The 14,947-nt window shown below is 41.0% G+C and overlaps 1 protein-coding gene across 5 annotated transcripts in view; it reads right to left on the reverse strand.

Annotated features, from left to right (window-relative positions):
• Positions 1-14,947, reverse strand: part of PLCH1 (phospholipase C eta 1) — a gene marked incomplete at both ends in the record, with an annotated part of 168,206 nt that overhangs the window by 50,597 nt on the left and 102,662 nt on the right. For all 5 annotated transcript variants that reach the window (XM_080916371.1, XM_080916370.1, XM_080916368.1 and 2 more), the window contains 4 exons: positions 308-511; positions 2,192-2,285; positions 10,012-10,182; positions 13,859-13,988. In XM_080916371.1, coding sequence (XP_080772497.1) covers positions 308-511; positions 2,192-2,285; positions 10,012-10,182; positions 13,859-13,988 — 599 coding nt within the window. The remainder of the gene's footprint in view (positions 1-307; positions 512-2,191; positions 2,286-10,011; positions 10,183-13,858; positions 13,989-14,947) is intronic.

A 14,947-nucleotide genomic window follows, 5' to 3' on the forward strand; every position in this document is an offset into this window, starting at 1 on the left:
TAAATACCTTTCCTAAACTACTTTTCTGTTTGTTTGTTTGTTTGTTTGTTTGTTTGTATTTAATTTTCAAATATCTTTTCAGGAAGGTTATTACTTCTCAGAGGGTTTTTTTTTTAACAATTCAAGGTATGATTCTCAAATATTGGCACATTTCTCTGTCCCTCATTATTGAAAAATAAGGAAACAAAGAGGATAATGACTTTGTAATAGAGAAATGTCACTAGTCAGTACAGAAGGAGCTTTTGAGCCTCTGTTACTGAAATGCATATTACCCAGTCGCACCTGAGGTCAGACAAACTCCACTTACCCTCCACGCATCGGCAGCCCTCTTGGAGTACCCGTGCATACATATCTACTTTGGATTGAGAAAGGAGCTGGTCCCCAGTCAGGTATGTGTTGTGAGATGAAGCAATGTAGTAGTTGCAGAGGGGCTGATCCATGTCTTGGTATACTTCATGGTGCAAAGGGTTAAACACATCACAAGCAGGACTCCGCATGAAGTTGGTGAAGCCTTCAAAGGAGAAAGTGAAATGACACAGCTTTCACAGAGCAGCTATGTAACTGACGAAACAGAGACAGACCGCTCAAACAATGTCCAGAAACAGCCATCAGGACAATGCTGTGACAACAGCCTGGGGACTGAGAGAATTGGCCAAGGACAAATCAAAAAGTATCACTTTGGGGAGCAGCTATTTAAATATATTCTTCAGAAAAATTAACTGACATCTTCAAAATGAGTCGTCATGACAAAGGCATTTATTAACCATTATACTTAAGTAAGTTATGCTTATGTAATATGCTCTCAGAAATGATTAGTGTCATATTAAAGCTACATTAAACCTCAATCACCAGCAGCTGCTAAGCTGTTACAGTGTTCTGAACACCAGCACAAAATAAAGTCTAAGGCCAAACTTTAAGTACGGCCTAAATTCAGTGAGTAACTATGAAACTTGTTTTGGAAAAAAATACTTCCAATGTCTTTCACATAAATAACTTTAAAATAATGCTTTGTTTGTATAGGGAACTGACAGTTTTTCTATAAGTGTGGCTTAAATACTGAGTAGAAGAGGCAGCCATTATCATGAAATCTATGAAGAAGAGTTCAACTGACCAGAGGTGGTCATTATTATGACAGGTTGTTTCAAGTCTTTGAGACTCGTTTGTCCTGAGTCATCAGAGTTTCTTCCTAGTGACCTTTATGTTTACGACTAGAGACCTCATTTAATTGCATCTTTGAGGAAACCTCAAAAAACATTTATAACTAAGCAAGTCTTAAGAGGCCTAAGTTAGTTTGTCTTCTGTTTTTCAAAAAGTTTTAATAATGGGAAACTTTTAATTATTCCTCTTCATTCTAATTTTCTTCCACCCCAGGAAATAAGTACTTGGCATTAAATATTCTTTATCAAGCCAAGTATGGAGATATGAGCCTGATTCACACACACACACACACACACACACACACACACACACACAGGCACACATGCCTGACAGGAGCAGGGAATTCCAGAAGTTAACAGTCAATTGTAGCTTTGCAAGTTCTTGGGGAAAGTTGAGTTTCCCTGAAGTCTTCAGTTAAAATGATCTGTTCTGCTTGGGAAATCCCATAGCCCATAGTTTACTTCTGAATATTTAAAGGCAGATGGTTAGGCACACCATTGTATATCTATACCATGCTTTTAATGTATAAATCCGAGGGGTCAGCTTTTTAGGGAATAATGATAAGTAAATTATTTAATTTCTCTTGGTCTTACTTTTCTTAGCTATTAAACAAGGTGGTAATATTGACAACAGTTCTGTTTCTAACAGTTTCGAAAACTCTACCAATTGGGAAAAACAAACCAATTCCTAACATTTTGTTATTTTCAAGTCACTACTTTAGTAGATTATTTGTTTGGGGGCCAAACTTTCCTCCTGAAATCATTGGTACATTACTACTTCCAAAAAAATTTATCCATTTGAGCAATGTCCAAATATTTCTTGGCATTTATTACACACAATGGTAGCTTAAGGGGTAATGAAAAATAAGAGAAAAACAAAACCAGAGATCTGCTTTGCAGGAAAATATATGCTTTCTAGACTTTACTTCATTACCTAAAATTCTAAGAATATTTCCCAATCTTTCTTCCTAAGAGCAGTACTAAAGTTTAATTAGGCAGATAGGGGAGACAGAGAGATTAGGACCACTGGTTACCTTCTATGCCGAGGACATTTTTCACTTTGTTTTCTTCAGAAACTTCAAATTTCTTTATGATATCCAGACAATAGTCCAGTGTCACATTACTCATCTAAAGAAAACAGGATTGAAAAAAAGCAATGCAACGTCATAAGCCAAGTCCCTCTCTCTGCAGCAAGATGCACTGACCAGTATCCCCGTTTCATAGTTCAGGGCTGCAGGAAGCACTGTCTGGAGTCTTCAGGCTCCTTTTCCCGTTTATCTTTGGAGGATGATTATGACCTTACCCTGCCTAGGCATCTGACAGCTTTAGTTTGTGAACACACCCCTTCAACTCTTAGACAAACGCTCTTCATGAAAAGATAGAAGAAAATTAATGCAAAACCATTGTCCAAATCCCACTCGAGATATAGTAGCTATCTGCAAAGTGAGTGCTTTTTAGTTAAAAACTAAACTGTGATCATCACAAATACATGTGGAAAGAAAACTACGGTCTGTCGAAATAGGATGTCTTCTAAGTAGGTTCAGCCACATGAGCATTCCTGAATCCGCAATGGAGAAGAAAAATGAACAAAGAAAAGCTGGCTGAGAAGTGAGCTTAACAAAGGACCCAGCAACTACGTGGTTTTTGTTCAGACTAGCTAGTTCACAGAAACCAGGTGACTATGAAAGCAGTAGTGAGGGCAGTGGTGGGGGCAGTGGTGGGGGCAGTGGTGGGGGCAGTGGTGGGGGGGGCAGTGGTGAGGGCAGTGGTGGGGGCAGTGGTGGGGGCAGTGGTGAAAGCAGTAGTGGGGGCAGTGGTGGTGGGGGCAGTGGTGAGGGCAGTGGTGGGGGCACTAGTGGAGGCAGTGGTGAGGGCAGTGGTGAGGGCAGTGGTGAGGGCAGTGGTAAGGGCAGTGGTGGGGGTACTGGTGGAGGCAGTGGTGAGGGCAGTGGTGGGGGCAGTGGTGAGGGCAGTGGTGAGGGCAGTGGTGGTGGTGAGGGCAGTGGTGGGGGCACTGGTGGAGGCAGTGGTGAGGGCAGTGGTGAGGGCACTGAATGCTCTGGGAAACCTTTGGCAGCACCAATGGAACAGCACATACCCTTCTCACTGTTGGCCTCAGGCTGCTGCACCCATGTGTATACAGTAAGGAAAAGTAAATTGTACAAACTGTTTCCTTAAATAGTAACATAAAGAATGGGGGCAGCCTTGGAGCTGGAGCTCACTGGACGAGCCCTTGCCTAACATTAAAAAAATCTATGATCCCCAGAACCCCAAAATGAAAAAAAATGACACTTTTATTTAAAAGAAAAATCCATTTGCTCAGGAATCTAACCGTGACCTTTTAAAATACTGATGAATAGGGCTGGAGAGGTGGCTCAGTGGTTAGAAACACTGACTCTCTTCCAGAGGTCTGAGTTCAATTCCCAGCAACCACACGGTGGCTCATAACCATCTGTAATGAGGTCTGGTGCACTTTCTGTATGTCTGAAGACAGCTACAGTGTACTCACATAAAAATAAATAAATGTAAAAAATACTGATGAAGAATAATAAGGGAAGCCAATCTTGCCAGCCAACATGAAGTAATGAATGCTAAAAACATTATATTTATCATATGTTACATTACTCCAAAATTCCACTTTCATGTTCAATGGTAAAATGTAGGGCTTTCAAAATTAAATCACCTGTTTAATATGACTTAATAAAGGAATATGGTTAAGTATACAGAGCTGCAAAGCCCCCGAGGTACTCCACAGCCCTAGAAGGCTGTGAACAGCTCATTAGCTTGTGTACTATGACCTAGACTTCGAACATATGTCCACCTCTCATAATATAAAAATAACCACACCAGTCACTTTGTGCTCCACAGAAAGACTGAGTGCCCCTACGGTTATTCAGGTATGAGGCCTTTGTTCCAAGATCCACTCAGGTAAACCACCAGGAGCCCGTGAGGTCCAAAGCAAGGTACACAGAACAAACTACGCATCATTCTGGAGAAAAGCTAAGGGCAGATGAGCAGAGAATTCATTATCACAGGACACAAACCAAAATTAGATCTTTTCTGAACTCACACTTTAAAAATATTCACCATATTAATGAAAATACCAGTAAAGACACTACAGAACGAAGACGCTTGTAGAAAGTCCTTTCTGTCAGTTACAGCGTGAAGTACCACATTAGTGAGAGGTGCAGGTCCAATGGGTCCACTCTCATCTAAGCACCAACTTTTTTTTTGTTCTAAAGAATGCTGAATTTCACACTTTCCAAATTTTTCTGTAAGTACTTAGACATTTCTTTAAAATAAATGGCTGCGGGTAAAATGAATCAATGTTTAAAAAACTCCTAAAAAATTTTCAGACTTGTAAAAGTGCCATATTGAATAATTAAACCATTTACAAGCTAAGTACTTACAATGACTGTTAATGTTTACTAGATTAAAGGGTGAAAATAATAAGTTTTAGCTTACTTTTGCATTTTTGACGACTAGTAAGGGCAAAGTGTTTATAGGTACACTGACCCAGAAAAGCATTTCCCACATTACAGAAACACAGTATTTCCTTTTTAATATGTTGCAAATACTTCCCTACCATGTGGTTCATTTATATAGTGTTTAAAATATGAGATCTTAAAGTTTCTACACATTAAAATGTTCCTATGTGGTTTTTGTCTCCTGAGATATAGTAATGTAGATAGATAGATAGATAGATAGATAGATAGATAGATAGATAGATAGATAGATAGATGATAGATAGATAGATATAGATAGATAGGTAGATAGAAAGACAGACAGACAGATAGACACACAGACAGATAGATAGATATAGATAGGTAGATAGATAGACAGATAGACACACAGACAGATAGATGATAAATAGATGATAGATAGATGATAGATAGATAGATAGATAGATAGATAGATAGATAGATAGATAGATAGATAGATAGATTCTTCCAAGCTCTACCCATGTGGAGGTACCTTCAAGCTACTTTAGAAAATTAAACCAGATACAGACTCTTCAGGGCGGACTTCACATAGTGCTGGCTTTTGTTTTCTCCCTCAAAAAAATTTCCTGGCAGAACTTTAGTACAAGCAGGAAGGGTGAGGAATCATATGCCCCTTGGCTAGTGATATGCACTATTGCCAGTCAAATGGGCTGCAGTGATTCCACTACTCTGGATGACGTTAAAGCCACCAAATTTGTATATTTTAATTTTAATTCTTCACAGTGCTGCACTTTGGATATCTGTCACTTTTATCAAGATCAACCTTCAACTTGACATTGTGGGGCAGGAAAAGTGGGTACCAGATGCCCTTTGTAAAAAAAGAAACCAAGGTCAAAAACCAAGAATGGGGATGTGTGGGTAAAACACTACCTGGAGGGAAAGGGAACTCAAGGTAGAGAGACAGGATTCCTGCAGAAAGCCAACCAAGATGCTCAGACACCAGCGGCCTGCAGCCGGGGCCAGGCTGAGGAGTCTAGGTGCTAAGGATGGGAATCCTGGCTAGGGGGACACCATGATTCTTTGTACAAGTGGATTCTTTGAAATAAGGCCAAGAAAAGGGCCTGTCAAGAGAGCTCAGAAAAGCCTGCTTAGGCTTCTAAAGGACTGATGAAACTGTTGCCCCAATCCTCCTTAAAGCTCATTCTTTCAATAGAATGACCCTTAGTAGAGGGACGGTGCTTTTCTTCCCATTTTCTGCGTATACTAAATGGAAACTGAGGAGCAGCCAAACAAAAGAACTGCACAGGAAGTGGGATGGTGGCATAGACCTATGGCCTCCCTCGACATCCACCCCAACGGTGCCTGAATGTGTTTACTGAGTCTTGAGCGCCAGGGCATCTTATTTGTGGAATGTCTATAAGAATTACGGCACAGACTGATGACATCACTTCCCAAAGTTCTTAACTTGATCCCCAGCTTCTTCTCCCTTCCCAGTGTCCAAAAGTGGAAATGGGGGCTCACAGCCACTCATCAGATGGATGAACTATTGGTGAAATTTGAAGGGGACTGGCAAACTGGAAGTAACAAAAGTTACCCAATCAGTCAGGAAGTCCTACGGGTTTTAATGGTTCATAATAAACATCAGGGAACAGAGAGCACTTTTATTAGTATTATTATTATTACTATTATCATTATCATCATTAAACTATATCATGGCAGTTGTGGGAATGATGAGCCAAAAGGGAACTGACACAGAAGAAAACTCCAGTTGTGTGTAAGTGATGACATTCAGGACAGGCTACCCTAACACAGCGCGCCATGGAATGTGAAGAAATAAACACAGGAAGGATTCTCCCATCTACCCCCAGGCCTTCCCCTTGGAGCACATATGTACTTCTGGGAAGGACCCTCTGGGTTTTCCCATGAGGTGTAGTGTGATGCTCTCACTCAGGAGATAGTCTGTGTGCACAGAGAAGGAGCCAAAGACACAGAGATGTCAGAAGAATCTCATGAGCAGCTCCTGCCAAGTTCCTCCCATTCAACAGCAGGACACCACAGGCCTTATCCACCATTTACTTGACCAACCTGCTTGCCTGTGCAGGAGTCATCAGACCCGGCACTAAACGTGAACAGGCGATCCTCCTGTCTTAAATCTTCATTTCCTTACAGAGTCTCCTAGTGCCATGAAAATTTACCACAGAAACCTGCATGGGGTTTTCATCTTAAGATAATTTTAAGATCCTCAAATTGTTCAAAGAGTTAAAAAAATTATTTTCTATGGAACTGTAAAACCTCATGAGTACCTGCTCACTTGTTATCCTACATAGACTGAAAAATGACGAATCTGTACAATTAAGAACACATGACAACTTATTAAACAGTTAATACAGAAATGAACTAAAACCAACTATTTTCATTTGTACCCGCATCCTTCCAGGGCCATATGGCCATCAAGAGAACTTTATGACTCACAGACTTGGGATGGTTTGAATGAAAATGTTGCCCCTCCCCTGACTCATATGTTTGAATGCTTGGGCACCAGTTGGTGGAAATATTTTAGAAAATAAGGAGGTATGGCTTTGTTGAAGAAGGCCTGTTAATGAGGACAGGTTTTGATGTTTCAAGACTCATTTTCAGTTTGCTATCTCTACTCCTGCTGGAGGTAATGTGTGGGCTCCCACTGTTCCTGCCTCCATACCTTAGCTCATTCATCATGGATTCTAACTCTCTGGAATCATATGCCCAATTACAGTCTTGGTGTTCTATCCTGGCAATAGAAAAGTTGTTAATACAGAAGTAAATGTGATCTGAGTTAAAGAAGTAACATATATATTCCGATCTGCTTAACTCCATCCTACCATATAGTCAAACAAAAACAATAATAAGTCTATTCACAACAAATAAAGTGTTAACTGGCTTGAATAGAGAATAGAAAAAAAGTCAGAAATCAAGTTGAATACATTTCACTTTAGAAAGAGATACTAAGAAGGCATTGGGAGCAGTTGGTGATTGAGTATAGCTTTCTCATAGCAAGAGATAATGGGCTGTGCCAAACTGGTTTTCTCAGCATTGTAAAAGGGAAAGATACGGAATGGTCAGCATGACATTATATACCATCACCAATAAATTATTTTCTCTCTGCATCTTCTAGTTTTCTCTTGTGGGAGCCCAAGTCTTCACTGCCAGACTCTTTTTCCCTTATTCAGTGAATTTTCTAGCCTCTCCATGCCTTTTTGTCTCATTTGGTAAGCCCTGTTAGGAAGCTTGGGACAGAGGTTGGATCCTTGAGAGACCATTGAATATAAACTATTTTTCTAGTAACCCTTTTCCTTCTGACACTTAATAGCTTTGTCCTCTGTTTTAGTGGCTGAGGTCAATTCATGTTCTTGGGGAAAGGTGGGTTGTGCTGCAAAAATAAAAAGTGTTTATTTACAAAATGAAAAGGAGGAGGAGGACGAGGGAGAAGAGGAGGAGGAGACGAACAAGAAGAAGAACAAGAAGAAGAAGAACAAGAAGAGAAAGAAGAAGAAGAAGGAGGAGGAGGAGGAGGAGGAGGAGGAGGAGGAGGAGGAGGAGGAGGAGAAAAGAAAATGAAATGGGGTGGATCTCCCCAAACTGTAGAGGAACACCTCTGTCTTGTCAGTTTGTCTGTGTCTCTTTATCTCTCTTAAATATACACATACCCCAAACTAGCACAAGAGCGAATTGTGTGGGCAAGTTTTCTGACTGATCGAAAACTTTAAACAAAGCTGTAAAACAGTGCAATTGAAAAGCAAAGTGATGATGGCAGCCCTGTGGCCCAATATGTCACCAGGCAGCACTGAGCTCCCTAGTAAACAATCACATGGAGGAATGGCACCACTACTGCAAAGAAATGTCAATCAAGTACACACTGAGGTACCACGCTAGTCCATGTCAGCACAAAAATACTAATGACTTACTTGCTCTTTGATTCATGATAGACAGAAAATAACCTTTTATACAATATTATGAATAAAATTTAGGGTTAAGATTCAGTAATAAGTAAACTGTAGAGAGAAAACATATGTGGACAGTTTGCCAACTCCTTTCTGATTTTTCTCATTCTCTCTCCAGCAAAGGGATGAAGAACCAAACTAGCCAATTTGTCTGCCCATAAAATCTAATTCAAAACTTTCATTTAGGTGCCATAAAAATACCTGACAGTGAGGGAACAAGGGGACTTTCTGCCATTTCTGAACTTGTAAGCAGCACTAGCCAGAACAGATTAAGGACATCAAACAAGTTCTGAGCTATGATAAGGAAATCTGCTATCTTTCTGGTCTGGTTTGAACTAGAGAAAATTGAAAGAGGCTTTAAGGTTTAAAATACTGGAACAGAAATAAGTTCAACTCCGATATATAAACCCTCCCCCACACAACTAAAAATGTATTTTTTTAAGATATCACTTTAAATTTTAATTTAGGGTACATCAAGCTGGCTCTATGGGGAAAGGTGTATGTGGTGGGGAGCGAGGGTGGTAAACAGGACCAGGTGCTCTCAGCCACATGAGAATCCTCTCAACGAGGCAAGACAAAGTGTGCCACAAGACAAAGTGTGCCACTTTACTTCTTGGTGCTTCGCCTTCCTGTCATAGACTCTGAACTTAACTCCTTGGAAATTTACTTTGTGTCCATGCAAGGGAATGACTTCTCTTGACATGTCATATAACCGAGAGTTTGTCTGTGTTTGCATTTATAGATAAAACCCCTTTATTTCTCCTCCACCCTGAGAAATGAAGTCTGAAGAATAGTAAGACAGCAATATAAAAAAAAATAATAATAAAAAAAAAACTACCCTTGTTTATTATAAAAAGACTATTTTCTATTCAAGTTTAATGCTTTACTTTAAGTAAACTTACAAATCCCTGCTCTAGGCAAGACCTATCCTAATTTATCAGCATTTACACATGATTTGATGCCAATTTCCTGTGTCAGTTATCAGTGTTTACTGTGTGAACTAAGAATTCTGTAACAGTGTAGAAAACCAACAGTACTGTGCGTTTTATGTCAATTTATATTTTGCTAATATTAATACTAGCATAAATCAATACAAACTTTAATTTATACCATTACTAGTACCTCCCAGTAGAAAGAGACACCACTGGTGTATTTAAAATGAGATGAGTTAATTTTCAGTCCTTTGTAGGAAAATGCACATGCCCCATATCCAACACAGACAAGGTAAAGCTATATATGCTAGTTTTGGTTCATCGCTTTCCTTAAAAGCCACTAAACAGATATTTTAAATGATTCACTGGTATAATTTTTGGTAAATTTTGCTATTTGTCAGTGAATTCTGAGTTGAGCATATAACTATACCCAGTACCCAAAAGATACCCACATCTCTCAAGTTCTTCTGAGCAAACAATCCACTGCACAGTCTAATGGTACCTTTTGTTCCACCTTCAAAAACTGAGCTAGCTCCTCCACAGTCAGGTGGTCCTTCTTGTCACTGTAGCTCAAGAGCAGCAAATAGAGGTCTCGTCTCAATGACATCATTTTGTAAAAAACACAGAACTCTTCAAATGTCAAGGTTCCCTGATTCTCATCTGTGTCTGCCTCCTGAACAACATAGAGGGGAGAAAAGAAAACAGAATTAGAAAGTAATGTTCACTATAGAAGAGTCAGCACTTAAATCACAAAAATACATTTTTTAAGCACACGTGGAACAATATAAAAATTATAGGCAATGAAGAAAGTTTCAACAAATTAGAGTCAACACCATACAAACCAACTTCTCTGGCTATAGTACATTTATAAGTTAACAGAAACACATCTTTGAGGTAGAACTCTGAAGTAATGTTGCTAAGGAGAGAAGTAAAAACATCAAAGTAAACAGCTCTAGCTCAAGTTGCTAGGACACTGCGGGTAGAAAGGTGGCTCAGTCGTTGGAGACACAGCATGGCAGTTCACGACCATTTGGAAGTCCAGGTCCAGGGGATGCAATGCCCTCTCTGGCTTTCTTCAGTACTGCACAGACTTTGCCCTTGCATGCATGCAGGCAAAACACAAATTAAAAGATAAAAACACTTACATCTGTATCACAGCCCTGCTTTCAATCCCAGAATCAGAATCACATTTACAAACAAGGAAGCAGAAAACTGTCAAAAATACAGTTAAACCTTTAAAGCAAACCGTGAAGCCAAATGTGTTAGGAAATTTTGTAAGGAGACAAAGCCTGGCATGAGCTGTGTGGAGGATGGCTAGCTGGAGACCTGCTTAGACTGCATAAAGAAGCCTGCCTCGGACTTTAGTGAAGGAAGTAGAGAAAGGACTGAAGAGAAGGGGTTGCAACCTCATAGGAAGAACATTATCAACCAACCAAACCCTCCACATCTTCCATGGACTAAATCACCAACCATTGAGCACACACTGAGAGACCTATGGCTTCAGGTGCATATGTAGCTGAAGATAGCAGTGTCTGGCATCAATGTGAGAAGAGGCCTTTGGTTCAGGGAGGGCATGTTTTCCCAATGTGGGGGAAGCCAAGGCAATGGGGTGGAGAGGGGGATCAGGAGGGAGTGCACCTTCTTGGAGACAAGTGGAGGGGGAGTAGAGGAAGGGGATAACATTTCAAATGTAAATACAGAGAGTATCTAAAAACAATTTAAAAAAAAAAAAAAAAAGGCTGTCTCAAAAATAAAACAAAACAAAACAACAACAAAACTAGCAATCCAAGTAAAAAGCTAACAAAGTGTTAAGCTAAAGAAAACCAAGGTAACTAGAAACAAAATGAGACAGAAAGTGATCCTTAGGGAAATGAGTCAAAAAGACAACTTGAGGAGAACAGAAGGGGGGGTTGTTTTAATGCACAGCATAGCTAACGCTTGTCTCTCACTTGCTTCAGAACGGTAATAACATAGAAGATGTGATTCTTCCCCTACACCTATGTCTCTGATGCTTCATGAGTGGCCTCTGGTTTAGGGCTCTTACAGCCACAGGAGCTGTGGTACCAGCCAGCTTTCCTCACGAGGGAACCTATGAAAGCCCCACACAGTTAGATGTTGACTTCAAATTACTTGTGCCTAGTCACTACTGCACAAGTGCTGTTCACCACAGATAGAGAGCTGACTGACTTCATCAGTAAGGAGCCAGGAAAGCATAATGAGCAAGCAAAGCATCACTCGATCACCTTCACTCAAAGCACACAATAACGACAGAACCAAACCTGACAGGAAAGAAACGGCATTTTGAAAATGTGGAAAAACACTCACTCAGCTGTTACGTAGATTTAAATACAGCCTTAAAAGCTGAAGTGCTCACAAAAACTTTCCTTATTGATCGTGCCTGCTTCAGTGGCACACGGGCTAAAATTGGAACAGTATAAAAGACTAGCAGGGCCTCTGAGCAAAGATAACATGCAGATTAGTGTGAAGCCTTTCAAAGTTTTGGGAATCTTTGCTTAATGCCAACTTTACATCAAGTCACACAAGATCATTTTAAACCTTGTATGGCTTCTGTATGGTGCCAGGTGGCTCCTTCTTGTCATTTAAATGAGGGTGTACACTGGTTTTGATACACGGGGCCCATACGGAAGAGTCATTGCATCAAAGAAATGGAGTGTACTGTGTACTGGTCACTTTACCGTCATGACTGCGAACCAGTGTGTTTACTGCTGCCAGGCCTGATGACGTTTACGCACCTTTCTCTCGGCGTTCAGGAGACAGAGGCTGGCAACTCTATGTGAGTTCAAGACCAGTCTAGACTACATAGGTTCCAGGCCAGCCAGAGCTATGCAGTAGAGACCCTGTCTTTTTTTTGGGGGGGGGGGGGTGTATGTGTGTGTGTGTGTGTGTGTGTGTTAAAATATCCCAAACCCTGAAAAATAAAGCCTTACTACTTCAGGGTTCCTGAGGTTCTCATTCCCACCACAAGCCGTCCTCTGCAGATCCTTGCTGGCCTCGGGACTCACATGGAATTACTTCCTACGTAGTGGCACACTAGCCCTGTCACTTCTGGCTTAACACACTTTAAAATGTAAGAGCAGCATCTTGCCGCATATATAATGGCCTTACTATCTGAGAGCAGGGCGCTGAGGCAGAAGGAGCTCTACAAATCTGAAAGAGCCTGGGCCACATACGACCCTGTCTCGGCTTATACGGAGGATCAACCAGAGTATTTATGAAAATGCCACAATGAAATGTATAATAGATGCTAATTTAAAGCCATAACTATTAAACAAAAAAAGCTCATCTAAATAATTTACTCTGAGACTATAAGACATAGGACATAAACATTTTCTAGTTTTCCCTGAATTTCACTCCTTTCTTTTCTCTTTTCTCATAATGTTCTTCAGTGCAATGAAACTAAATGCCCCAATACACACCATCTCTAACAGGAACATCTCCTAAGCAAGACCCCCCTTAGGTGGCCAGAGAAGGGATCCAGCATCTGTCTTCCAGTCACTATTGGAACACATGCTCCCTGTTGTTTATGCCCTTGACACAATAAGAGAAGAGCAGCAGATGGTTGGGGAAAAGCCCAAGCATAGAACATCTTTTATGCTTGCTGTGTGTTTAAGTTACTGACCTAGTCACATAAAATGAAAGGTCTTTATAAAACATGGATTGTACATCTAATTTATCTCCAAATGAATGCTGTTCTGTGATTTATCTCTTGCTCATTACTAACAGTATACTCTGGCCTTTGTTCAACACTTCCCACGTCTAAGCACAGCCCAGCTGAAAGCTTCAGTGTAAGCTCCAGGCCAGGACCTCCCTGTGGAGAGAGAGGAAGGAGCATCTTGTCTGACACCAGAAGAGCTCTCAACTCTGACAGCAGCACTTCCCGGCCTCGTAGGCCTTCAATCTTAAACTCCTCTGAAACAAAAGAGAGTTCTTGGCGTTTCTGAGGCACTGTTTCTCTCTTGTTACTGGTTTTTATTCTAATCCTCACAACAGCCCCTGTGGTAGGAAAATGAAGCATTTTCATCCTCTTCAAAGAACTTGATCAAGTTCACACCGCTGTTCAAGTGTCAGGAAAAATGCTTATAATAATTAATTGCTCTTGAAAATGCCAACAACAAATTAGTCTAGGGGGTGAAACAGGGTACTTAAGTTTATGAAGCGTTTTCTTTTGATGAGACATAATATCTGTCTTTATTAAAAAAAAATAAAACAGTACAGAGCAGGTAATACTGTTCTCCCCAGCTCCCAACAAAATGGTAGCGGTTAATGTGCCCAAGTACATCAGTAATTTCTGTGTTTTATAGAAGGCCAAGACCATTGTGAACACGTACCTGAAACATTTGCCTGACTTTTCTGCGGGGCAGGTTGACATTGAGTTTATGCATCAGCTGGTGAATCTCTTCAATATTCAATAAGCCATCCCCGTTCTTGTCCGCCTCCTCAAAGGTCTGTTTCACCCACGTGCACAAAGGTCAAAGAAAAGCTCTCCTCGGAATCAGAGCTGCTCACTCATTGAATGTCACAAGGACACTGTCAGAGCCATGGAAACAGAAGACAGGCTTCTGAGGAGACCCCGCATTGCACAGGCTGTGAGAAGCCCCTGGCGCTGACAACAGGAGCGAGGACATGGTGGTTTGTGTTTGCATGGCTGGTGCATGGCTCACAACACAGGAGTTTTACTAGACGGCTTAATTCAAACACTCTATCGACCTAATCCAAATTAGGTGTTAAAACTACCATTAAAAAGCCCTGTGTTTCACCAGCTGTAAGGAGGCTGCCACCTGTTCTACTTTCTCTGTAGAGGACAGCGCCCTAGCCACCACTGACACATCACAAATGTTTCTACACAACTTCATACATCATCCTTTTCCCCGTGTCCTGACCTCAGCTCCATGGTGCAGCCACACTAACCTGAATTGTGTTCCTACACAAAGGCTTCGAGGTCTTCCACACCTCTGCTGTGCGTGTTAGAGACATCCTGGGCAGTAGCAGCCTGCTGTTCGTGCTCTAACTCTTGGCTCATGGACCTCGCTATGAGGAGAGTTAAATTTAACAAATCTAGACTCTGCCTTCTCCTAGGCCCTCTCCCTTAGTATGTTTTTGTTCTTGTCCTCAGGATCTGAACTCTCTTTTCTGTGTTTTATTCTAATATGTAAAGACAATTAGACCATCTAGTTGGACCTCACTAGTGTTAGGAAGAAGAGAAAGCTTTCAGTCAGAGTAGTAAGAGAATGGAGTGCCAATGCCACAGCCACCCAACCGGATCTAGTATCTCTGTTGCCTGCACATAAAGCCAATTTCTAGCCTGCATTCCTCCTTTGTCAGTAGATGTGACAGTGCCCCTCCCAACAATCACACACTTCTAACCACAGTCACTAAGCTCAGATGTGGGACTCAGGGGTGAGAACACAAAGCTGAGT

The sequence above is a fragment of the Micromys minutus genome, assembly GCF_963924665.1.
Source record: "Micromys minutus genome assembly, chromosome: 4".
NCBI lineage: Eukaryota > Metazoa > Chordata > Mammalia > Rodentia > Muridae > Micromys > Micromys minutus.